Below are 26320 nucleotides of genomic sequence, written 5' to 3'. Positions count from 1 at the left end.
ATACCTGTTTTTCCCACTTTTTAACTACCTTGTTAGTTTTATAGATTTCCTTTAAACGATTAGTGACTCCATCTTTTACACCCAGTGTGTCTAGTATTCCCCACAAGTCCTCTTGAACCACGCTATTGTACGCTCCCTTGAATTTCTGCAGGCCGGTACGAAGCTTCACAGCGCAGCGCCTGATCTTGTGAAACGGCGCAGCCATGCAGGCAGGGCATTCAATTCCCTCCCTATTTTTTGTATACTACTGTCCTTGTGTACATCGTAGAACACATAACAGTAATGATAGCAAACAGATCATTGATTCGGGTTGGCTTGGTGTTTTTATTTAAAATGGAACAACGAGGAAGCTGCTGAAGCTCGTGCCTGTATACAGCTGCTTTATATAGAGATGAAACTTTAACGAAAAAAAAATGTAATGATAAACAGTAGGCTCATAACAAACAACATTTCTCTGAGGGTGCATGGAATACATGTCCCATGCAAGGCTATGCATTGCAGTCCTTACTGCATTAATTATGTACACGTACTGCAGGGCATGCAAGTGTATGCAGACGCACGCTGACGAAATGACATTTTTTGCTACATACAAACGTGCACCGCACCAAATAAGACGCACGTGTTTGTATAGTCAGGGAACACTCGTGAATATTGATGAAATCACACAGCTCGCTTACAGTATAAAACAAACACAATTGCGAACAATAAAATGCGACGCTGTTTAAAGAGGCGGACCCAGGTTACGAGGAGAATTATCAGTATGGCATACACACCACGTGTCAAGCTTTTGCAACATCTAAAGAGACTAAATATGGAAAGTTGCCTTTGTAAGTTAACATGACAGTACCAAATGGAGAAGCCACACGAGAGAACAATTCATCGTGGGCTAAAGAATGTGTTTTAAATATTATGCACAGCTTTGCAAGATAATATTGACGAGTTCTACTCGTCTAGGTGTGGGAGGTGTAGGCCTGATAAAATGCGATGTTGCTTCAGAGCCTTTCTTTCGTAGTATTGCAATTTTATTCAACTCTTTCAAACGCGGCACCGTAAATTTCTACTGGGTGCTCGAACACGGCAAGCAGGTCGCGGGGCAAAATCTTTGTAACATTTTATTACCGAAACAGCGATACTAGCAATGCTTGAGCTGCACTTGCTGTTTTCTAAATTGTAACCTCCTCAATCTCATCACTGTGGTCAGGAAACAGAGAGGAAAAGTACAGCAGTAGTACGTAGAGAAATATTCAATTTCAAGCCCTTTAGCAATATCATCTAAACAAATTGCCAGTTCACTGTTGAATTCTCGATGGAAACAAACAGCTGATCAGGGACGCAAGCTTGGCTTGGCACTGGCTTGGCCGTTCATACAGAGCCAAAAGCCGCTGCACGAAACTGGATTGCGGATCGTATTGAGACAAAATATTTTATACATTTTTGTTTTCTTTGTTTCATTTCTCTAATTGCTCTTGTGATGGCGTGGACCGCGCTTCGTGATCTCATGTACCGGCGCACTGTTTTTAAGTTTAGTATGGCGCACGATAATACATGATTGCGTGCTTTAATTTAAAAAGGTTCGCGAGTATGGCAGCAACACTGCAATGTCGGGAAGAGGCACGGGGAAGAGGATAGTAGTAGAACCAGTAGCAGCTGCATGCCCGGGTGGAGCGACTGATGCCCAGATGGAGGAATGTCAACCCGATGCCTTTTGTGTTGGCCGTTCTGGCAGTTCCGCCGACTTTATAGAAAGAGACGACCCCGTCGCTTGTCCTCTTCTCTTTTCCTTCGGGCATCAGCGACAACATTGACGGACGACGTATTCGACTTCACCGTGCACGTGAGTATAGGTTGGTTTTTCATTCGAGTGAATTCTTGTTCAGATTTGCAACTTGTCGACTTCATCCTGATCACCTGTCACCGGCAATAAGTCACATACGTGTGATATTTAGGTGAAATAAATGATAATGCACATTTTCTGCTCCATTTGCGTGACTTAGCTACACCAGGACATGAGGTAAAGCCTTTGTCGCCTAGCCACTAGCAGGCAAGATCGATCACTCGCATCCTTCAGTTCACGAATCAACGCGCCTGCCTTAAAATTGGTAAGCTGCTCGCAAAGAAATCTTACCGAGGCAATTTTGTTTTCTGTGAACAATGCACCGTAGATTTGTCTTGAATAACAAAAAAAAACTTGAAAAATAAATGTCGCGACCTTTTAGAAAACGCCGTGTCTAAGAGCTAGACGCGGCATTTTGTAAAAGGCTCATTAAATTCAGTATGTTTTCGTAGTTTCTGCTTGAAATTATTATTGTCTATGAATTTCATGGCCCAATCTTTTGCTTTGGCTGAAAATCTCGGCGGCAAAAACTTTGTTCAGTGTCCCTTTAAGGGCAGGTGTAGATGCCATCATTTCAGTCGCAAATCTTTTTGCTGGTCGGTCGGCTGGTTAATAATAAGGGTACTAACTAGAGTTCCAGATTTCATCAGCAACACATCGTCATGGCTTCATCAGATGCTGAATTATATACATTCTATCCTCGTTTTTAAATAGGTGTACCGTATGGTCCACTGTTACAGGAAACAAGCGAGCTCATGGACAGTGAGCCATGTGGTGCTAACTGGCAGCGAGGCTTGTGAATGGGATGCATGCGCATAGAATCGGGGTGCGCCCAGTTTTGTCTGCCATTTCTCCGCCTGTACGCATGACAGCATTGGAAAGCGCATCCGTATTTTAGCTGCGCAATTTATCTAGCCCAGTGCCTCCTGCTTCAGGGATTTCCTGTGAGCACAAAAAATGCATGATTTTAATCGTTGCTGCAGTGTTTTGCAAGTTGTCACCGTAAAGCACATCATATTTTTCGCATAATGCTCGCTGCAACTAGCAAGTTTCGATGACTCAAAATGCTGTTCAGGTCTGATGTAGCAAACATTTTAAGCTCGTCCTCGTGACCATGAAATATTGGTTTAATAAATAATGGAAGGCAGAGTTGGTATCAGTTTATTTACAGTGTGAAAATGAAAAGTGCGAAGGACCGTGCCTCGCAAGTAAGCCCCGAGAGCATGAGCAGAGAAGTAGCAGATGAGGATGCTCATGCGCTGCATTTCCAAATCTCACCAGCACTAATGCTTGACGGACTGCTGGCCACGCACTAGCGTGTTCTTTCTGAAACAGGACTTTGGCCCTGTAAGCAAGTTCTTGAAGGGCATAAGTAAAACGTAGAATGGGCCCCCTAAATGCACCCATCCTTGAACCATTGGGCTTATGAATTAGTGCCCTTTTCAAAATACAACTATACTGAGCTATAAATTGTGACAGAACAGTGCACGAAGTTTATAAATGGGATAAAAGTCTTTAAATGTCCCCTTTATACGTAGTGTTCTTGTGATGTCACTTCTGCCGTTGTCGCCCTCTCCCGCCATGCCCGGGTAACTCCCTGGGTACCTACGGCAGTTCACGTGCTGCAGTGCGGTTTGTTGGGGGCTCGTCATTTGTTGCTGTGAACGATGTGGAAGCATTGTGGTTTTTTGTTGTCTTACTTTAACGAGCTCATTGGATTAGGAAGGCCTCGCTCGTTCACTCGATACAAGACCAGATAATCAAGATGTGCAACACATATACCAGCCACGGCGTACACCGGCTGCCCGCCACAACCTATGAGGGCCTATTATCTTGCTTTCACTACAAATTGCCTGGCCCAAAAACAAGTGAAAGCTCAAAATCTCTCGAGCCGCAATTTTAAGAGTGGATGTGCGAAGCGCAGCTGCTCCCATCGAAAACTAGTCGTGCAGAGCTAGGCAAGTTTACAAGAGATATAATATTATGAATATATTGTCACGGCCTACGCCACCAAAGTAGCAATGCCCCCCCCCCCCAAGTGTTTTAAACAGTGCTGATGTTGAGCTTGAGCCTCTTTGATTGCAATTTGTGGAAATAGTCAAGGAAAATATTATACAAGGCAGATAGCGACTTTGCGTGGTGTGTGCCGCGGTAATGCCAGTCATCACTTTATTTTTCGCGTATGCTTTAACACACTTTTCACTTTGTATTTTGCTTTTGTTGTACGCTAATGTACAGTGGAGTCACTGAACATGATAGAGACCGTGTATAGAATTAATTGACTAATTAAAAAAAAATTCTTACGCCCAACTTGAACCGATCGGCTATACTTCAAAGTGAACTAATATTGTTTCCCATTCTTTATAGTTTGTTTCAATGCAATACCAAATCTCCGCGATCGCCATCACGATTTTAACCGCCTTCCTCGCCATCATGATTTTAACTGCGGACAAGTTTGTATGTACAGTATCTTGGTAAGCTATATCTGTTTGCAGGTAAATACTTGGCTATGGCACTTACCCGTAATGAAGTTGCACCTGAAGATGCAAATATTGCAAAGTTTCTTCAAGTAGCTTTTGTTAATCTGCACCAGCCAAATACGCTGGTACTTTTAGGAAAATCGGAATGTGCGTTCTCAATTTCAGGTTATAACTTTCAGCGAAGAAACACCCTAAGCTCTGCTCCCTCTGCGTGGACTACTAAATCAACTTGCCTCACTAGCAGCTCATAATTTCTCAAACTTGCATCGTGAGGCAAAACTAAACGGGAACAAGCACGAGGAGGCAACATGGCAGTTGTATGCGATAGATTCGGTTGGTGCCCGGGCATGTTGGTGGCACATTTCGGAAGTGACGAAAAGGCGCTGTGAGATGCACGTGCACACTTTGTATAGTTGCTGTATTGGACAGCAAACTTTTTTCTTATCTGAGCAGTTTTACCAAAGGAAGCTTCATCATATGGCGTGATAAATGAAGCGAATCCACAGGTTGAACCACATCATGGCCTCGCTGTGCTTTTGTACTTTTTTTAGCTCGCAAAATTTATTTGTACATATAAGTGACAACTTGCCAGTAATAAGGCAGCACTTGTTTCTTTACCATATGATCATCTCCGGTGTGCTGCTGCCTCAATATTTCAAATTCTAAGCATTTACACCATTGTATGCTAACTTTTCCTTCAAAGTGAGACAAGCCACATGTGTATCGTAGATCAAGAAGCATGCCAGTTTTACGTACTTGCAAGGTAAACATCAGAAATGCACAGTTGATCAAAAATACTAATTTAATGGTGCATCTACATAGCAAAGCACCTGTGGCACCTCGGGAACAAGATAATGCCACATATGTTACAAGAGATAATTAAAAAAGACAGGGGACGTTCCGTGAACAAATAGAAACAAAAATAAAATGGCACGTGGCAGCGAGCGAAGGCGGCAAGGGGGGGGGGAGCCCGTGGGACTTCAGCGAATGAACGTAAGGTGTGTGTTTAATATGTGGAAGAAAAAAATCCAAAATTTCGGTGACTGAAATGAGGGTGACTTAGTGAGTGCGCTCATGACGAGAGTAAACACGGTTATTATTTTTTTTCAAATTTCTTTTGAAAGCCACAAAAATCTGTATGTGGTGCAGCCTAACAGAAGGTCCGTGAAGGCAAATTATGAATTCGTCGTTGTATAAAGGCCTATTTTTTTTTTCATGCGCACCATCCCCGCCGCGGTGGTCTAGTGGCTAAGGTACTCGGCTGCTGACCCGCAGGGCGCGAGTTCGAATCCCGGCTGCGGCGGCTGCATTTCCGATGGAGGCGGGAATGTTGTAGGCCCGTGTGCTCAGATTTAGGTGCACGTTAAAGAACCCCAGGTGGTCTAAATTTCCGGAGCCCTCCACTACGGCGTCTATCATAATCATATAGTGGTTTTGGGACGTTAAACCCCACATATCAATCAATCAATCATGCGCACCATAAATAGTGCTCAAAATTTAATTACATATGTTGTTTTCATCCTCGCTGTATTCCGTGCTGTTTATGATGTAAAAAAAAGTAGCACGCTGAAGTGGTGCTGCTTTTGGGCAACAGTTGAAAATGGCGGGGTGCATGAATGCGGAATACTGCCGCTTACACTCAAATCACTCTTGTGGTCACCTCCCACTGTTTGCAGCATGTGTTGTGTATACACAGCTGCATATTTCCTAGCTAGAAAAATTTGATTTTAGGTGTTTCACGCCATTTTCCATGTAACTATTCCACAATTGCACACACTGATCAGCAGGCTTTCAATTGCGCTGAAGGACACAGGTGCCATAAAATTCAGTCGATTCTTTCAAGAAACCGTATGTAAAGGCTGAAGCTTCATGCGTACATACGCACACACATACCATATTGTTTTTTGTACTTTATGAAAGCTGCGAAGGTCTCATGTGCCTCCAAGCCTAACCTGTCTTATTTATTCTCCATCACCGCAAAAGTTTTGTGAGTTTCAAATAAAAGTACTTTGCGCATGGCCACTTTTGGGTAATTTTTTTTGTGTAGGTGTTATTTGAGCAGCCTACAGTGTTTACTTTGTAAGCCTGTATGTATATGTTGCATTATAACGATGCAGAATGTGTGTAGCTGTACAATATAGAGGAAGTGTAAAAATTAAGTGTGTCTATTGTAGTGTTCTTGCAACCAATCTTACCCCCGTATTCTAGAACGTGCCTCCACTCAACGCTTCACCTTCACTTGAGATGGCTGATGGGAGCGCCGTCTCTAAGCAGAGAAAATTGCTGCATGTCAGCAATAATCTGCTGTGATTCTCGAGTAGCGCAGCGTCGCTTTCAAACGAGCAGCGGCACAGTGCTCAACTCTGTCAAGTGAAGGGTGAAAGTCGAGTCGGGGAGCGTTTATGAATATGGGGGTTAGTTTTGTTGTCTTGTTAACCTGCCATTAACACTGGATTGATGCTACTTTGCTCTAGCTGTGCAGTGCTTTCCAAGGCTCAAGGAGGCACCGCACGGGGAAGGCTCGGAGCAAACCATGCGTGAGTTTCCTTTCATTGTTACACTATGCACGTATTAAGTGATAGACTTTAATGTATGCTATTTGTATTGTGCAAGTTTTTGGGGACATACAACTTCCAACACTTATATGTTCTGACGAAAATCACGCAAGAATGAGAGAAGCTTGTGCAAAAATTATGCAAGAGTGTAAGAAGCTTTTGCAGAAATCTGTGAAATAAAGTTTTGAAATTTTGCGGCAATTTGTCATTGTACAGTGGTCAACAGTCTTGCTCAGCATGCTTGACTGCAGGGCTCCCGGCTGCACAGGCGCATCTACGGAGTGCCTGATGCATGATGGGCCAAATGTCAGCCTGCACACTGGTGCCTCTTATCCCCGTTTGTCTGTTACATCAGTGTCTCTTGTAAAGGGGATCAACTGTGCTACATTTTTTTTTCGAATGTAATGAGTTCTTTTTCCAGATTATTGTTGTTTTAGGATAGAGCCTCACATTTCTATCAAATACTGAAGATTCTATTTTTCCTTCTAGATGCTATGAAGTCACTCCTTGTGTTACAATAGAGTGAACACTGTTATGAGAAAAGCTACTTTATGGAGTTAACTCGCTCCATATTGACTTAACACACAGAATTGGTGAAAACTACACTCCATTCCAGCTGCATTAGGAATAATATTCATTTGCATACTTCTGTTTCTTTTGTTTGTTTGTTGGCTGGAGGTTTGGAGTATAGGGTGGCCAGAGGGCACTGTGTAGTCTTTCTTCATCTTCCCAATTTTGTGAACATCAATTGATAGCCGTATGGGAAGCAGCCAGCATGCTGAAACAGCGGTGCAAGCATGCAAGATGTTCGTCATTGCATGCAGTCAGTTGCTGTGAGCAACCCACTGCATACAATTAACTGCGAGTGGTGAACTAACGCTGCACTATGTGTGCCTCCTGGAAAGCTGCAATGGTAAAGTGCCACAATCGTATAGTAACATGGATAACATCGCAATTTGTTTGTTGAATAATTTTGCAACAGAATCAATGGAGTTTTGGATAAATTTGTGTATCTGCCTGGTTCATCAAAGCTACAGAGTCAAATGCGGTATATACTCGCGTATTATGTGTACTTTTTTTGTCAATCCGGTCATGTGCGAAGCTAGTAGGAATCGCTGGCCTAAAAGCTCAACTGGGAATATATGTTGCTGGCGCTGTCACAGCTGTCTCAAAGCGGATTGTCATTTGTTTGCTAAGCCTGTTCAAATGCCCCCATTTTCTTGAAGTTCTTCCGAACAGTGCTCACAAAAACCAGTTCCCACGACAGGGTTATACCAGAGAACATAAGTACTCTCCAATAATTGTCGGGAACCCAACGTAAAGTAAGATGCAGACAAGGAAGCGCGATGCTAACACAGTGCTGTGTGTGTCGCCCTTCATGTGTGTGTGTGTCCATTCCTTGTCCCAGTCTTCTATTGCGTTGTGTTCCCTCCGATATCTAATTAGCCAACACACCCAAGCTTCTATGCTAAGTCTTATTCAACGCACTCTTCTGCTGGCTCCCATACTGAATATTGCATGTCGAAGAACTCCACGCTGATGTGCTTAGCGGTAGCACGGTTTCAGTTTTCTTCGGTAAGCTTTATAACAGCAATCTGCCTCGTATATAATTATTGTAGCCTATCACAAGGAACGGTAAAAACGCAATGGCCAGATGGCGAAACCGAAAAAAAAAAATGAGTGCGAAAACCTGCCTCATCTAGTTGATGTGACAGGTCCTTGCACGCGTTCAAGATCTGTGCTGTGTCTCGGGAATACATTCTTTCCGTGGAAGAGGTGGGAAGATAGGAGGCAAACCTTTAGGCATTTCGGACTACACATAAACAGGTTTCAGTTTTCAAGTTCGATATTCTAGGGAAAGCATAAAACTTCATGGAAGAAGGGACCTTGCACTCAGTCCATTTTGTGTAAGACTGCACTCGCCTGCTCGACAAGAGATGTGCCTGACCAGAGCATCATGAAGTCAAATGTGTCTGTGTGTGTGCTGGCAAGGTGGCTCAGGCTGGTTGGGGAGGGCAAAGTATGCGAGCAAAAAGTTTCTTGTAGTAAAGCAGGCTGGCTAATTATACTGGTGAGCAAATTATGTGAGGATGCAAATTGTGTGAGTAAATATGGTATGTACTCTTGTATGTTTCAGCTCTATTGCTACGGATCCTGCGGATCCAACTTGGCATCCGGCAGCAACAAAGACAGGTTCTGCAGGAGGTGCGACAGCTGAAGCACAAGGTACAGCTCTTGTCCGTAGCACGCCCAGCCAGCACAGCGCCCCTCTGACCTTCCCCGGCTGCCTGCTGGTACAATTGGAGAAGTGGAGGCAGCAGAGGCAGCTGTGCAGAGTAAAGCTGTGGCTGCGGCTTTGGTGTATATTTCTTGATTTTTAATATGCCTATGTAACATGCAGAAATTTAGTACTGCTTTAAGATACTGTGTTTCGGGAAACAAACTAGTCAGGTTATCTCATGAGCCACTGTACTACAGTCGAATATGAATAATTCGTACTCAAAGAGGCCAGAAAATTTGTTCAAATTAAAAGAAGTTCAAAATAATGAAAGTTACCGTAATTACTTGAATCTAACACGCACCTTTTTTCCGGTTAAGAGAGTTCATAAATCGCATGTGCGTTAGAATCGAGTACGAAAAAAAAATGAATATGGCCATTTTATTGCCATCGCCACTTATAAAATGGCCGCCCCCTACGTGCGTCGGCATGGCGCGTCGGTCATTTCTGCCTATGTGTTTCCCATGCGCGGCACTTCATACGTGTGCTGAGGAGTTCGTCATCTTGTAGTACATTAGCATCGACGGCATGGTAGGGCCGACTCCAAAAACTCGACGAGTGCACCACAATGCTGCTTCTAAAAGAAAAGTCGTCGCGTGTGCCGAAACGGACAGAAATCGGGCCGCATCGCGGTCATTCGGAGTTCCCGAAACGTGCGTGCGGGACTGGCGGAAACAAAAGCAGAATATTGTCGACAGCAAAGATTCACGCAAAGGCTTCAGTGGACCACAGCAGGGTCGGTTTCCACAAATTGAAGAGCTGCTCGGCGAGTATGCGATTAAGCAGTGAGCGGCACAGCGGCCCGTGACGACAGAACTGCTCCAAGTGCAGGCTATGCAGTTAGCCTTAGAAAAAGGGCTAATGCAGAGCCATTTTAAAGCGAGCAGGTGCTGGCTAACGAACTTTATGAAGAGAAAAGGCTTTTCCCTCCGAAGGCGAACGGGCATATGCCGGAAGTTGCCGGAGGAGTACGAAGAAAAGCTTCAGAGTCTTCAGAGGTTCCTCCTAAACTTGCGGCACAACAATGGCTACCTGCTTGGGCAAATCGGGAATGCCGATCACACGCCTCTTTACTTCGACATGCCTGGCACCACAACCGTCTAGGAGAAGGGGGCAAAGCAAGTTTGTGTACTGACATCGGGCCACGGTAAAACTAGAGTGACAGGAATGCTCTGTTGCACGTCAGATAGGCATAAGCTTCCCCCGTACTTCATATTTAAACAAAAGACGCTCTCAAAAAGAGTCGTTTTTCGCGAGTGGTGTGATCAAGCGGGCCAACGAGAAAAAAGGGTGCGCGTTGAAACCGATGTCTTAGTTTTTTTTTTTTTTTGTCGTGGAAACCGGGCACGTGTTACAGTCGAGGGCGCGGTAGAATAGAGTAAATACGGTAAACGAGCGGAGGGCTCACCATGCAGTGATGCATGTGCATGGAGAAGTTTTATTCACAAATTACAGGACATCCGTCATTAATTACAGTAGTCAATACATGTCTGTACACGTTGGCCTTGCAACGAGTCAACAAGTTTTGCGTGCAGTTTGCAAAGCATTTGTACTTCGGCTTCAGTATTCTCCTGGCAAAAGAAGTTGCGGGCGGCAATGTCCAGTGCTGACACTCTTCGAAGACAACTGTGTTTCCACTGTTACCATCTGCGCTGCAGCCGGAGCGTGGCCAGCACATGATGAGAATGGAGGAGCGTCTCCACCTGGAGAAAAGCAGATCGGCATTCGAGAGAGAAACACTCCGCGGCAGCTTTTTTTTTTCTCTCTTCATGCGCGGTGTTGAAAGGAGAAGAGTCTCTACATAGCAGGAACGAAAAACAGGGAAGCGTGACACCAGCGCGTTGCAGATCGGCATGAGAGAGCCAACTCTTTGCGACAGCTTTTTTTCCCCTCTTTCTCTTCATGCGCAGTGTTAAGAGGAGAAGGGTCTCTACGTGGCAGGGACGGAAAAAGCCGAAGCGGGGCACAGGAATGTCGCAGATTGGCATTTGGCAAACATTCCACCGCAGTCTTTTCTTTCCTTTTCTTCATTTTCTTGTTCAAGCACAGCGATGAGGTGTCTGAAGTGCCACCGCAGGATTGGGCGGGGTGCTGAGAGCATTTTCAGAGCGCGGTATAGCTTTGATAGGACCACAGCGTCACTTCGAATTAAGTGTGTTGGAATTATTGAGATTCGACTGTATTTACTATAGTCTGTGAAGTCCGAATGAACTGTCCTAAGCTAGCAGACAATGTAGGCGGCATTGTGTGTTTGATGGGCAGTGACTAGCAATAGCCTGCTTAAAACAGACATTCAGTAATTTTGTTCATTTATCACCCTATTTCGTGTCCGCTGCGGCTCTCTCTACTTTGAGCTACAGTTCACCCTGCCTTGTGTTAGCCGATTTCTTACTTTTTTAAAAATCTAACATGCACCCGATTTCGCAGTATGAAGAAAAATGCACCTTTGTTTATTGTGATGAGATTTCTATAGCGACATGCCTCTTTGTTGGCTATCATAGAAAAATATAAACAGCAAATGGTGCGACCATCTAGTGCGACCTTTATTTTTCTATCAGTTTCATCTATGACCAAGATTTGGTCGCTCTAAGGTTGCCTCTTAGTACGCCTTGATCATGTTCATTTATCTTGTTGTGCTCTGCTTACAATGCATTGATTAAAAACATGTCCAAGCTTCTTTTTGAATTCGACATATTTTATCGTTTTTCACCTGTAGAAGCTACTCCTGGTCAACATTCAGGCAAAGACATTGTAACCTCGAAGAAACGTGTATTGGAATTTGAGCACTGTACAAAGTAATTATACTATTTCATAGCTAGAATCAATATTTATTAAGGGTTATAACAGTGTTGTATTTGATTTCATAACAGCGAAACTGCATTCAGAGAAGGACTCTGAAAGGTTCTCACACTGAGTGTGAGAGGGCTGATGTGGAAACCATTTTAGGTCAAGTGAGTTGAAGTTAGCGTAAAAAAACAATGAAATGTTGTGATGCCCAAAAATTCAAGTAGTTGTTTTCAGTGTCCTCTTCTTGCAGATGTTTATCATGAAAACATTTCGATGTGCTGTTGCGTTCACCCCATCTATGCTTCTTGCATTTTTTTACAGTGCAAGCACCTCCTGCAGATTGGGGGACGTGGCCTCCGAGAAATTGGTGTGAATGCCATGAAGGCTGTATTGGCACATGACGTGCAAGTGCTGTACAGCCTTCATGGCAGAAAAGGGAAAAGGGCCTTTGTGAACCTGAGGCTCTGTAGATTAGTGACAGGTTAGACTTGTTCATTGTTTTATGTGTGTGTACCCTTGTGTATTCTCTGTACTGCAGTGCTTCATGTGTACTATGGTATTTCTGTTCTTGTATGCAGATGTCATCTGCCAAAAAGCAGGGTGCGACCAGGCGGAGGCCCTCAACTTTATTAAGAGGTGGCTGCCAGGGTCTGGTGATCGCTGTGGGCGCAGGAAGCGGCGCTTCAGAGAAGCATTTGTTGTGGAGCAGCCCGATGATCCCCACTCTCGGAGTGCAGATTATCGGCTGCTCGCGGCAGCTGGCTTCCTGCCCAGCCACAGCAGCCAGGGCCCTGACAGCACCACTGTCACTGTGCCCCCAACGCAACCTGACCTGCAGTAGAGCGGGCCTTTTTTAGTTGTGTATATATATTTTTCAATGTATACATTTTTTGTTGTACCAAATAAATAAAAAAAACAAAGAACAAATAGTCTGCAGACTGTCGGTGGTGCACTGTTCGGCTAGCTTATGCTGATTCGGAAGCACCATCACCATGTTTTAGTTACAAAAAAATGCTCTAAACTATGAATATTCTCGATTACCATGTGGGGGACATATGTGGGGATTGCAAGTGGGGGACATACGCTTTCAACACTTACTTTCTAACGACTTTTTTCGATCTGCTGTACCAAATACCAGTACCAAATAAAGCACTCGCTATTGCAAAAGATAAATTGGTAAAAAAAATAAACTACGCTTCTAGTGTTAGCAAAGGGAATGAGGTATAAAAGATGAAATAGATCGAGTAACTGCTTTCAGTTCTCAGCATTCAATTTTCTGTTGCCCCAAGTATACAGGGCTGCAAAGGTACAAGAGCGGGTCATCGAGGCATATTGTTTAAATCTTCCGGTAAGAAAAATTCCCTACTAATAATGGTTCCTAATGGCAAGCCAATCAGTAGCCAATATTCGTCGTGCAGGAAACATCGGTGTAATAACGGCATTTGATTGGCTGCAATGTGGCCCTGGATTGGTTCAATGTCGGTCGTACATCCGTAGCCAATATTCGTCGTGCAGCAAACATCGGCGTAAAAATGGCATGTGATTGGCTGAAATATGGCCCAATGTTGGCCGAACATTGGCAGCTTTGTCGGCAATACGATGGGCCTTCGTCGGACCAATGTTGGTTGCATACTGGCTAAAACATCGGCAAAACGTCGGCCCATCATTGGCTTGAACGTCGGCCCGACATTGGAAGAAGTTGCACTTCCGACGTCGGCCCGACGTCGGTGCCGATGTTAGCCGATGTTGGTCCAAGATTGGTCCAACGGCGGCGTGCTGCCTGGGGTAGGTTTAGGCGCTGTACTTGTCCAGTGGCAAGACTCAGCCGAGAGAGTGATTGCATATGCAAGTAGGACGCTTTCCCGTGCCGAGTCCCATTATTCCACAACGGAAAAGGAATGTCTTGCTGTAGTATGGGCAGTTCTGAAGTTTCGCCCATACCTCTACGGCCGTCCCTTCCACGTAGTCAGCGACCACCACTCTCTTTGCTGGCTGACCAACTTGAAGGACCCATCCGGTCGGCTAGCGCGCTGGAGCTTACGCCTACAAGAATTCGATATGACGGTCATCTATAAGTCGGGACGACAGCACTCTGATGCTGATTGCTTATCCAGGTCGCCTATAAAGCAAGATGATGTCTCAGAAGATGATGACATGGCATTTTTAGGAGTGGTCGACACGGTCACCATTTCGTCTAAGCAGAAGGAAGACAGTGAGTTGCTCCCTCTTAATAATTTTCTTAACGGCCAGTCTACAAGCGTTCCCAAGATATTTGCAAGGAGCCTGCCATCATTCTTCTTGCGCAGTGGTGTCCTATACAAGAAGAACTTTGCCCCTAGCGGAAATGCCCACTTACTCGTCGTCCCGACATCCATTCGCGATGAGATCCTGAGCGCTTGCCACGATGAGCCAACCTCCGGCCACCTCGGATACACGCGCACATTGGCCAGAATCCAACAAAAGTACTACCGGCCGAAGCTTCCAGGCACTGTAAAGCATTACGTCCGCACGTGCCTCGATTGTCAACGACGAAAATCACCACCTTTAAAACCAGCCGGATTGTTGCAACCAGTTCAAGTGCCCCACCATGCCTTTTGCACAAATCGGAATGGATCTCCTTGGACCATTTCCGACTTCGCATACTGGAAATAAGTGGGTAATTGTCGCTACGGACTATCTTACTCGCTACGCAGAAACAAAGGCTTTATCAAGTGGAACCGCAGTAGAAGCGGCACGATTTTTTATTGAAAATATCGTTCTGAGGCATGGCGCTCCTAGAATTATAATAACAGACAGAGGTACCGCTTTCACGGCTATGCTCCTCAAGTCAGTGCTTGAGTTGAGTGAAACAGCGCATCAAAAAACTACCTCCTACCACCCACAAACCAACGGCTTAACAGAACGCCTAAACAAGACAATTGCTGATATGCTTAGTATGTACATCGATGTGGATCATAAAAATTGGGACGACGTTCTACCATACGTGACGTTTGCCTATAATACGGCGCAGCAGGAAACTACACGGAGCACGCCATTTAGTCTTCTTTATGGCCGTGAAGTGACGACAATGCTTGATGCCATGCTGCTGCACGACTGCGAGGATACAGACACGGATGTTCAAGCCTTTACCCAACGAGCTGAAGAGGCACGGCAGCTAGCACGCGTGCGAATCGCCCGACAGCAGAGTTACGACGCACAACGTTATAACCTGCGACACCGATACGTCACTTATCAACCAGGCGAGAAAGTGTGGGTCTGGAGCCCTATTCGCCGACGCGGCCTTTGTGAAAAGTTACTGAAGAAGTACTTTGGTCTCTACAATGTTATACGGCGCCTAAGTGACGTGAGTTATGAGGTCATCCCTGACAGTTCTTCGCGAGCTCAAAAATCTGAAATCGTACACGTTGTGCGGATGAAGCCATATTGTACTGAGCTAGTTGCGTAATACGTCAACTATAGATACACCGCGTATTCTGTAGTCGAGCATCGGGTCGATGCTCTTCCTAGAGGGAGGCAAATGCCACATTCAACCTGCAGAGGGGAGCTCGCACAGCCAGAGAAGAAGACGAAGCTCTTGCCCGGTCCTCTTTCCGAGCGCCTTTCATTTTTAATTAAAGTGAGCTCTTCTATAGCGAACTCCTGCTGTGTCTGCGTCGTGACAATATATAACCCATAACCCTAGCGACACAGAAATGAACTACGAACACTGAATCATGCCAACAGAAGCTTTTGCGCAGACTCAAGCGATAGTACACGGCAGTTAAGCTTAGACACATTTAGAAGACATAACTAAAACAGCCCTAGGTAACATCAAATCAAATAAACCAAAAAATTTGCGGGAATTCACACGTGTTTGAAACAAAATTTTGAAACGACAAAAAAGAGAGTATGACACAAGCAAACACTGATCTCAATTTAGTCCTTCGAGGTAGCTGGCTTCTCGGTTACTTAACGAAACCGATGACTGACTAATGCATTCTTCTTTTCTTTTTTTAATGTGAAAGGCTTCGACAATTTTTCTGGTTAGTTGGTTTCCATGACGGAAAACTACGGTTGTGTCACTGTACAGTGGTGAGCAGCCACACTGGGAACAGAACGGAAAACCCTTACTTAGCTACCGATCGGCACATTCTAAAGTTGTAAAGAATGGCATAGCCTTTTCATGTTTGAGAGCAGCCTTAACAAAGTCATGTCCAGAAAAGATTAGCGAAAGCTTCAACCAACAAATTATCAGGCTAAAAAATGCTGGGTACGAAAAACACGTGTTGTGTAGATCAGCTAACAAGCTGATTAGTCACGTACGCAACAACTTTCATAAAGAAATGACAAGTGATGAAAACAGGAAGAAGATAGTGTCAGTTCCATATGCGCACAAGATTGCCCATAACTTAAAAAAACGTAGGTAATCGCTATGGCCTAGAATTAGTTTTTTCGGCGCCCAACAAGCTTAGTAAAGTATGTTCCAAACTAGACCGTAAAGTTTCCATAGCAGTAAACACTAATGCTGGTAGTTGTACGTTAAATCACACAACAAAGTTTGTTAAGTGTAGCCTATCAGTCGTGTATTGCTTGCCGCTCACGTGTGGAAAGGTATACATCGGCCAGACGGGTCGTTGTTTGAACACCCGACTTTTAGAACACAAGCGATCATTAGGAACTCACATTCATTCTCACATAAAGAGACACTGTTCCCAGTGTGGCTGCTCACCACTGTACAGTGACACAACTGTAGTCTTCCGTCATGGAAACCAACTAACCAGAAAAATTGTCGAAGCCTTTCACATTAAAAAAAGAAAAGAAGGATGCATTAGTCAGTCATCGGTTTCGTTAAGTAACCGAGAAGCCAGCTACCTCGAAGGACTAAATTGAGATCAGTGTTTGCATGTGTCATACTCTCCTTTTTGTCGTTTCAAAATTTTGTTTCAAACACGTGTGAATTCCCCCATATTTTTTGGTTTTTTTGATTTGATGTTACCCAGGGCTGTTTTAGTTATGTCATCTAAAAGTGTCTAAGCTTAACTGCCGTGTACTATCGCTTGAGTCTGCGCAAAAGCTTCTGTGGGCATGATTCAGTGTTTATAGTTCTTTTCTGTGTCGCTAGGGTTATGGGTTATATATGAAGTGCTGCTTCTGAAATAAAAATTAGTTGCCAGTGTAGCGAGTGTCGTGATTTCTTGTCCTCTTCGTCCCCGTGAATTTGCGCTACTACACCATATGGTAAAATGATGTCTCACCAACTAGCCCAGCTCTCAACCCTACTGAACTTCAGATGGACTGTGCGACATGCTAAGGTAAAGTTATTTGTCTGTCATATTTTGACGCTTGTTTTTATAATATAGTGCACGTACTATTATGTGCGTGCATATTCATCTTCTGTCACGTGTGTCTAACAATTTTTACTATCTTGTTGTAGGTACAGCCGTGGGAACACAACAGGCAGAAGGCTGCGTGCGCTGGCGTCTGCAATGCCTGTCATCTATCGCTTCTGTCGGAGGAGCTACCTAAAGAATGAAGAAAATTTGACAACGAGACTTGACTTGTACACTTTACCATACATTCACTTAAAAGATGGAGAAACTTTATGTGTATGTAGAAAAATAAAAGATTTCTTTTGTCTTTGGTTGTTGCCGTGACAGCGAAAGCAGTCACACATAGGTGACTAACTACTTTTTTGCGCGTTCTTTTCTGCGCAATTTGCTGCTCACTGCGCAGAAAAACAGGCAAATAAGTTGTAGGCCTGGTGGAAAATAAAGAAAAAACAATGCTTAAACTGGGGACAAAAATTTCATCGAATTGGAGTATTTGAGTGGATCAACCATTCGTTCAGCAAGGTGCAACTGTGAGGACTAACGGTTGTCCGGTAAGGTGTAAATGTAGGGATTAACAGTTGCTCTATACGATGCAAAAGTGAGGACTAAATGTCAGTCCTTTGAGGGAGAATGTGGGACTAACGGTTACTCACTAAGGTGGTAATGTGAGGACTAAATATTAGTCCCTAGAGTTATTCTGTGGGAACTCACTGTTAGACCCGGTGCTGTTAGTCCTTAAAGGAATTAATGGTTGTGGCAGCCACATTAGTCCCCAAAAGGACGAACCACACAATCTTTTAACACCCTTTTTCCAAAAAGTGTAGCTGTTTCTTTAGACCGGCACGAAAGATTCCTGGTTTATCATGGTAATTTGAGTGAGTTGGTAAGCTATTATAATTGGTTGAACGTGCAGCGCAGACGAGGCTGAGCGTGGGGTAAGTGTGCACCCAATTTTTTTATCCCTCGCCTGCGCCGCGCTGCAAGGCAAACTAGTTTCTCGGTTTGAAGGTGTCTACGCGTTTGGAGTGATGGGGGGGGAGGAGGTTTTCCGGAAATTTTGACAATCTAGTGTTTTTTAACATGCACTGACATCACACAGTACACCGGCCTCTACAATTATGCCTCCGCCGAAATGCGACCGGGTTTGAACCCACGACCTTCGGGTCAGGAGATGAGCACCATAACCATTGATCCACCATGGCGGACCGTTAATCTTGCCTTTGGTCATCGTTGAATGCAGAAAAATGCTTTTACAAAGACGGAATAAACGAGCCACGCCGACAGACTGTACGAGTGACTCTTCCCTACGAGGTGTTGTTCTTCCAGTCAGAAGTGCTTATTCATAAGCTAGTTGATATAGCATAATCTAGTATTAGACACAAACGAAAAAACATGCACGAAACCACAAACGATTGCGCCCTGTCAATTGAAACGCCGCAAATGATGAATATTGTGGTCTTTGGCTTCTTTATGCAAAACAACTTCCATACTCAAAAAAATAAGTCTATTGATGAAACACACATTTTCTCATTGTTTTCTTGGCACTTTCGACGATTCTGCATTTGATTAGCTCAGACGGTTTCTTCGCTCCCATGAAATTCGAGCCAACGAGCTTTCGCTGTAGACACACACATACCAAGCATGTTGCCACTGCTTTACACGTTTTATGCTGCGTGAATTGTTGAATACTTCACGGCATTGGGATTGTAGTGCTAAAAGAGGTTGATTGCATGCTACGACAAAACAAGTGTTTGTTTCGTCAAATCTGTCAACATTCTTTGTATCAGAGTTTTCACCACATGGCCAGTTTATTTTGACTCATACCAGTTGCGACACTCCAAATGTGATTGTTTTTTTATAGATATTGACTGCTTCTATGCATGAGAGAACCAAAATTTGCTGTGCCAGGCTATTGGCTCATGCCTGTAAAGTTTTTATTTTTTGTTTCCCTGTAGACAACATCCAGTAAGTCATCTGATGACAGAGTCCTGCTGGAAGACGAGCCAGGTTCCCAAGATAGCTCCCTTGTTACAGATGACGAGCTTCCCGAAATTTCTGACAACGATGATATTGGTCTGAAAGACAGGCTAAGTGCACAGGACCATGATCCAGAGATCGACAGGCAGTTTTCTCACAGCTAAGAGTGTGCTGAAGGAACTCCAGCTGATGAGCCAGACCAAGAACACTGTGACGTCAGCGATCCATATGTTGATTTCTCGGAGTTTATCACGAAGAATTCATTTGTACATCTTCCTGGCATTTTCACAAGCAGCTTGCAAGCCATGCGGCTGGTACTTACTTTCATTGTGGCAGCGCGACTACCATTGACCCAAGTAGACGGCTTGTTGAAGTTGCTCAATGCAATATTTGGCCAAGAGGTTAATCCCTCCACTAAGAATGGGTTTCGAAACTCTGGGATTTTCAGAAATATAGAATGGTTCAGGTCAACACGTGGTGCTCAACGTGCAATTTTCTGACTGAAACCCATGGCCCCAATGAAGAGCTCTGTCGCATAAGCTTTCAGGTGTTTCCACATTCTGCACTGCTGAAGAGAGGGAGTTTTTTATCCTGATAGACTTGAAGATACAAATACAGCAGCTTCTCAAAAGAACGGGAAACACTGTTGGCAACAACTTGTATAAGCTCACCTCAACCTCTTCGGACCAATTAAAAGATATTACCGATGGTGCGCAGTACAAGAAGATGCACCAAGTGCTCAAGATGAGGTGGAGCGACTTGAATATAACTCTGAACACCGATGGCTCGCCAGTCTTCAAATCCCGCAAAGGCTCAGTGTGGCTGATTCAGGTCTCACGGAATGACTAGCTTGTGCCACTTCATTGGAAAACATTGTGATTGGAGGACAGGTTTAGCAAAGAACTTCCACCTGCCCACCTTTTCTTTAAGGCCTTTGTTGACAAGTTTCAAGGTCTGGGAAAGATAACATGGTCATTCGCGCTGTAAGTTGTCCATTCTGCCATTTGACTCGCCCGCACAAGCTGCTTTGCTGAATTCAAAACAGTTCAACGGGTACTACAGCTGTTCTTGGTGTCTGCAGAAAGGAGCTCTTGTTGAAGATAAATAATTTTCGACAATGCTTAGTATTGACACGAAGATGTCTTATTATTAACCTCTGCTCAGCCACAACCTTGGAAGCAAGAGAAAGAGAGTCTTCATGCATTTCGCAAAAAAAAAACGCAGCAACAAGCTCCGGCAGCTTCCACTATCCACAGTGCATATGCATAAACTATATGTGATCAAATGATCTATGGCATCTGAAGGCATCAGATGCTTCGAGATTACTACATAGGGTTCATTTCAAGCACAGCACTGCCTGTTATCAATGTGGTATTCATAATACCACATTGATAACAGGCAGTTGACAAAAATCTATTGAACAAAACTGCTTCTCAAACGGAATTGAGTGTAATATAACTGGATTAATACTTTTATTTTGCACACTTGTTCAATGCTCAGGTAATGGAGCTCCTGTTAAATGGAAAACATAGTTCCTGAGGTTCCGTTTATTGAGTCTGCCTTATATTGGCAAAAATGTCCGCTGTCCCTATGTATTGATGTCGCAAACTGACCAAGAACGTCTTGGATACCTTGCGGCCTAAAAGATCAATTCGTGAGGTCTCTCTTACAAGCAGGGTACTAAGTTATGCATTATCTTACCAAAACCTATTTTCTTGTAACACACTGGTGTTTTTTATACACAAGTGTCTGTTAGATCAATCTCTATTATAAAAGGCTTCGAAGTTATTAATCTACGTGGAACCGAACTGAGCGGTTCTCTTTATCCTTCAGCAGCTGTCAAATAGCCATACGAAGGTGCAGACATGGTAGAGGCGTGCCAAGATGTGGTTCTGTCAACAATGTCTCTTGCTGCAATGAGAAACTTCACAATTGATGGCATAAAGAAACCATCTGTTCTTGCCGAGCTGACATCGTCGTATTTCTTCTGCAGTTTACCTCCCGACTACATGCATTGTGTTCTTGAAGGAGACACCCAGCAGATCACGGAGCTTTGGCTGACTTCCACTGGCGAAGCCTTCTACATTGGGAACAGAATTGCGGAACTCAGGTTTTCCCACCAATTTCCCACCAATTTCCCACCAAGGTTTTCCCACCAATTTCTTTCACCACGCTGCCAAAGCCACTTTCAGAAAGGGCCTTCCGGAAGGCAACTGAATAGAAATTCTGGCTTTTCTATTACAGTGTCCCATGTCTTGATGCCATTCTTCCACCGAGGTACTTCGGGACTTTCATGTTGCTTTCTGAAAGTGTTCTATGCTGCTGAAGGAAACTGTTGAGGAGTCCGAGACTTTTATTGCCCAGAGTTGGTTCCAGGGGTTTGTTCAGCAGGTTTCCATACTGTATGGTGCAGCTGCTACGACTTTTATTGTCCATCAGCTTCTTCACTTGGCGAAATCTGTTCGGAATGACTGGACCACTGTGGGCCACTTCGAGATTTCCGTTTGAAGGAGGCAATGGAGTGGTTTTGAAGTTAGTTTTATTAGCAAAAGGTGTGCCTAGCCAGATAACTGATCGTATAAATATGCAAGGGGTGATGGAGTCGCTTAAATGCCTTGTAACTCTGCCACCATATCTGATAACGCAGCAGGCAATTTTTTCGGGAAAAAGTACTGAGCAGAGCCAGATTTGTATACTAGGTGCTCCTGTACCTTTGTTGCTTTGTTGCTTGAAAGCAACGTGGCTTCACCATGTGTTCTTCTCTAAGGAGGAGGAACATCTTTTGTAGCCAAATTTTCAAATAATTTTGAAAGAGACTAAATTTTGTGTACCATTTCTTGTAATATACAAGATGTCTTTGCTAGTTAAGATGCTGCACCTTACAACAGTGCCAATGTTGAAGAGGTCATGTTTATATGTTTACAAATTGCTCCTTTTTTTCTTTTCAGTGGACGAAGTGTGGGTGCTCTAATTTTAGTTACAGTAGTGGAGCACTGGTGGTGTAGTTCAGATGTCGGCCAATAATGTCATATGTACTAGGTTGGTATAAAATTTTAATTTGTTTTCTAAATCTTTGCACTCGGAAGTGATATGCAACAATACCTTGCATACTAACATGCGGTCACGTGGATGAAATCGTTGGTCAATGCATTTCCTGGTACTCACTGGCATTGTATCCCTCATGACATATTGATTGAAAACTTCAGAGTTCACCTTTATTTTTTTTATTTTTGAGCTTGTGGGCTGCACACACGTCTTTTTGTTTACTCTGCAACTGTTATAACGTCACTGTGCTGATGTCGTGCCACCTACTTTGATGACGGGGGTCTTGTGACAGAGATTTTTACAATATTGTCAGCCTTCTTCTTTTGTTTAATCTTGATGTTGCATGCCTAAGCACTATGTGCTATGGCACAATACATGTTCTCTCACTATGATGCAATACGGAAACTAACCACAAAGACAAGGTACATTTTCAATCGCTTCAAATGATTTCCAACAAAGAAACAATGAAACATGATATTGAAGCGATTTGCTTGGTGCATCGTAAAAAGTTATGTCCAGCATTTTCCCGTCATGTCTGGCAGTGAATATATTTGCTAGAATATAACAAATGGGGAGCTCTACAAGATGTGCTACGTTCTCAATAAAAGGCAGAGTGCCTTGGCTTTACCCCTGAACACTGGTGAATGACCAGTCTTCAAATCCAGCAAAGGCTCAGTATGGCCGATTCAGGTTTTATTGAATAAGTGGCCTGTGTCTCTTTACCGAAGAAGTATCTTGATTGGAACAGTTTGGTTAAGCAAAGAATGTCCACCTGATAACATTTACTGAAAGGTATTTGTTTACAAATTCCAAGGTTCGGAAGATATCACATGGTCATTCGGACAGAAACTTGTTCACTCTGCTGTGATAATTGTGTGCTGTTTTGTCAACTTGCGTGCACAATCTATTCTGCTGAATACAAAAGAGTTGAACGGATACTATTTCTGTTCTTGGCGTTTTTTTACAGAAAAAAACTATTCTCGAAGGTAGAAGTTTTTGCAGGAGTGGCCATGGTCTAGAGGTGCAACGATATGGTGCTGTTGGCAGCGTCTCTTCCCGCAAGGAGGAATTGCAGGTAATGACATAAAGGGGATATCTGTGACCAAGCAGACATCGTTAGATATCGTCTGGGTTTTACTGCCAGACTTCATGCATTGGTGTTCTTGAAGACGTAACCCAGCTGATCACGAAACTTAGGCTGACTTCCACTGGCAGAGCCTTTTACATTGGGCACAGAACGGTGGAGTTCAAAGAGCGCATCAATAAGGTTTGCTGATCAATTTTTTTCACAAGGCTGGCAAGGCCACTTTTAGAAAGGGCCCTATGCAAGGCAACTTAATGAAAATTCTGGCTTTTGTATATCAGTGTCCCATGTCTCGATGGCATTCTTCCACCAAAGTACATCCAGCAGTTCATGTTGCTTTCTGAAAATATCTACATGCAGCTGAAGGAAACTGTGGAGGAGTCCGATATCTTTATTGCTCAGAGATTATTGCAGGGGTTCGTTCAGGACGTTTCATACCACATGCTGAAGCCACTAAGCCTTTCAATGTCCATCAGCTTCGTCCTTGGTGAAATCTGATGTGGTAAATAAATCAAAATGTGGCTCTTTCTTCGCCATTTTATCCTAATCAACTACTGTCTCCTTTCCAACGAAAATATGTGCATGTACTAGATCTCTATATCTTCATCTAGTTGTCTTTTCTTCTTTTGTGTCATTGATGGTACAGTTTATACACATGTACATCAACATATATTTATTTATATTTAGATTGTACAATAGATGCATCTGCTAACAAAGACAGCATGGGGATCTACAAGCTACTCAAAACACATTCGCCTAAGACTTTCCAAGTTTAATTTGTGCACCTTTTACAACATTGGGGATATCATCATTCTTTAGATCATTTGAAAGACGTATATTAAGGGCAAACTTAATAGCACCCTAAAACAGTGTATAGTTCAGAGTGAATTTAATTTATTTTACTACAACTTCCCTAAAAACATTTTGCTTTCAATATTATATTGTAGTATGATATGAAAGAATATACGATGTATATATCGCGTCACAAGACGATAGTAACACTTGATGTTCTTGCAGCACTGTAGGTTACTTTAGGTATTACGCGTTACATGTGAACAATCTACACATGCAGCAAATGAATACAACAGCAATGTTGGTTGGATTCCAGATGCAGTGTTTGCAAATAAAGTACTGCAGTGTCATGTCCTCATAAGTTCTTTTACGGGATTGTCTTACAGATGCTGGGCAAAAAACGTTTAAGATATGTTGTACATGTTTCCTGGCTCGCGTGTGTTGAGTGTATACCAACACTAAATGCCGAAGAAGCTAAAGAACATTGACACAATGGTTGGAAAAGCTTTGTTATAAGTAAACTCACTAATCAGTTAACTCAGACTGAGCCACGAGTGTGAGTGCGTTGGACTCAGTAATTTTTGGTTAGTGAGTCTGGCCGAGGGAAATATGAGAGTAGAAGCCAGAGTGCATTTTGTTGAAAAAAAATCTTACTCCAAGTAAGCCGCAAGCACTACCAGAACACATCACACGAGAATACACCACACCATTGTCGTTTTCCCTCCAGAACACATCCTACCTAAACACAACACACTTGCTCCGCATACCCACAAGTATACATCATACTGGGTCAAATTTGATATCAGTACAAAACCGAGCAAAACACATTCACACCAGAACACACCACGATGTGATGGTACTTTTACGAAGACACATCCCACCAGACCACAACTACACCAGAACACACAACGACGGGTTCACTTTCCAATCAAAACCTAGCACACCAGGCTGAAGTTTTCACCCGATTACACCATCGTGTTCTGGTGTTTCCACCAGACAACATCAGAACACACCAAAAACACTCTGGTGGGTTTTTCAACTGGGATTGGTGCCGGCTTGCTGGTGGCGGCCTGCTGGCGCTGGTCTTCAGGCAGTAGCTGAAAGGCGCTTATCTGCTGGTAACTGCCTGCTGGTGCTATGCCTGTTGGCATTGCGTTTGGCGTAGGCACCAGTGTAATCCGCCTTCTCGTCCACCCTCCCAATCGTGGCATGAGAAATATATAAAGCTGCGATGAAGCATACTATTGAGCTATTAGTGATGCTGTTACGATATGGTTGCTACTGCAACAAAAACACGAAAAATACAGAAGAAAACGTTACTTAACGCGTAAATCAAAGAAAAATACAATATCTCAGTGCGCAAGCAAGGCACAATGATCTATGTCCGTTCCTTTGCATGTATCCAAGGTTTTGCCACACATACTTTCTGATGGACTTGAATTGTTGGCAGCTTCTTCGGTAGGTGTCTCACTCCTTTACACATAAAATAAGGCTACACAAAACAATGCGAATCAATACTGCTTTCAATTTTCTATATCATATTGTTATTGTAAAATCCCGTGCCAGTAGTTACCAGGGTCCAGTGCAATGCCAGATTATAGGCCCAGTATCACGCTGGAAACCCGGACGTTGGAGCGGAATAACAATAGGAGGTGCCGAGTATGGAGCACAGAACACGTTTACAGCGTTAGAACTGGGCGCGTAGTCACCATAAAATTTTTTAATATAGAATAAGTAATATAGAACGCACGGATGCAATAAATGAAAAAAAGCAATAAGAAAACCGCCTAGAGGATCGCAACTCGCTACTTTTCCGTAATATCCTCATTTTTGTTTACTTGCATCTTCCAGGCAGCAAGCGTTAACCTTGTGTATGTGCCCTCTCCTATTCACATATTATTGGGTTATGGTGTCTTTGTACAGCTGGCGCTGGCATGCCTTTTTATTTAGGCTGAGGCGTCCTCGTGTTGGGCTCTGTGGTGGAGGCTGGCATGGCTGCCGAATTTGCGTATATTTATGGCCTCTTTTCTACTTCTCTAACTGTCTGATCAACCTCCGTCTAAGATGGGGTGCCCTGATGGTGTCCTGAATATCTTCCTAAACCCAAACAAATCTTCCCGCACTTCCATGTGATTCACTTTGAAACACAAAAGAACGCAAGAGCAATCTCTTCATTGGT

At 43.6% G+C, this 26320-nt stretch overlaps 1 protein-coding gene across 3 annotated transcripts; it reads left to right on the top strand.

Annotated features, from left to right (window-relative positions):
- Window positions 1-6541: 6541 nt before the first annotated feature.
- On the top strand, window positions 6542-13245 carry LOC142769124 (uncharacterized). 3 transcript variants are annotated; one of them, XM_075872065.1, is made up of 4 exons: window positions 6765-6851; window positions 9007-9095; window positions 12256-12415; window positions 12513-13227. In XM_075872065.1, the coding sequence occupies exons 1-4, from the start codon at window positions 6848-6850 to the stop codon at window positions 12773-12775; spliced, it is 516 nt and encodes a 171-aa protein (XP_075728180.1). In that variant the 5' UTR covers window positions 6765-6847; the 3' UTR covers window positions 12776-13227. The 3 variants fall into 3 exon arrangements, with proteins under 3 accessions (XP_075728181.1, XP_075728180.1, XP_075728179.1); XM_075872066.1 differs by lacking the exon at window positions 12256-12415 and having other exon boundaries at window positions 6542-6851; window positions 12513-13245; XM_075872064.1 differs by lacking the exons at window positions 6765-6851; window positions 9007-9095 and having other exon boundaries at window positions 10548-12415; window positions 12513-13240.
- The last annotated feature ends 13075 nt before the right edge of the window (window positions 13246-26320 follow it).

Source organism: Rhipicephalus microplus, chromosome 8 (assembly GCF_043290135.1).
Source record: "Rhipicephalus microplus isolate Deutch F79 chromosome 8, USDA_Rmic, whole genome shotgun sequence".
Lineage (NCBI taxonomy): Eukaryota > Metazoa > Arthropoda > Arachnida > Ixodida > Ixodidae > Rhipicephalus > Rhipicephalus microplus.
Note: the sequence above shows the minus strand (reverse complement) of the source record. Positions and strands in the feature narration are given on the sequence as shown.

What these genes read in the sequence shown, in the direction of transcription:
- LOC142769124 (XM_075872064.1), top strand. Translation starts at nt 12,139, where the DNA reads ATGCCCAAAAATTCAAGTAGTTGTTTTCAGTGTCCTCTTCTTGCAGAT. An exon ending in GCTCTGTAGATTAGTGACAG is followed by an intron (nt 12,416 to 12,512) that starts GTTAGACTTGTT and finishes TCTTGTATGCAG; the next exon opens with ATGTCATCTGCCAAAAAGCA.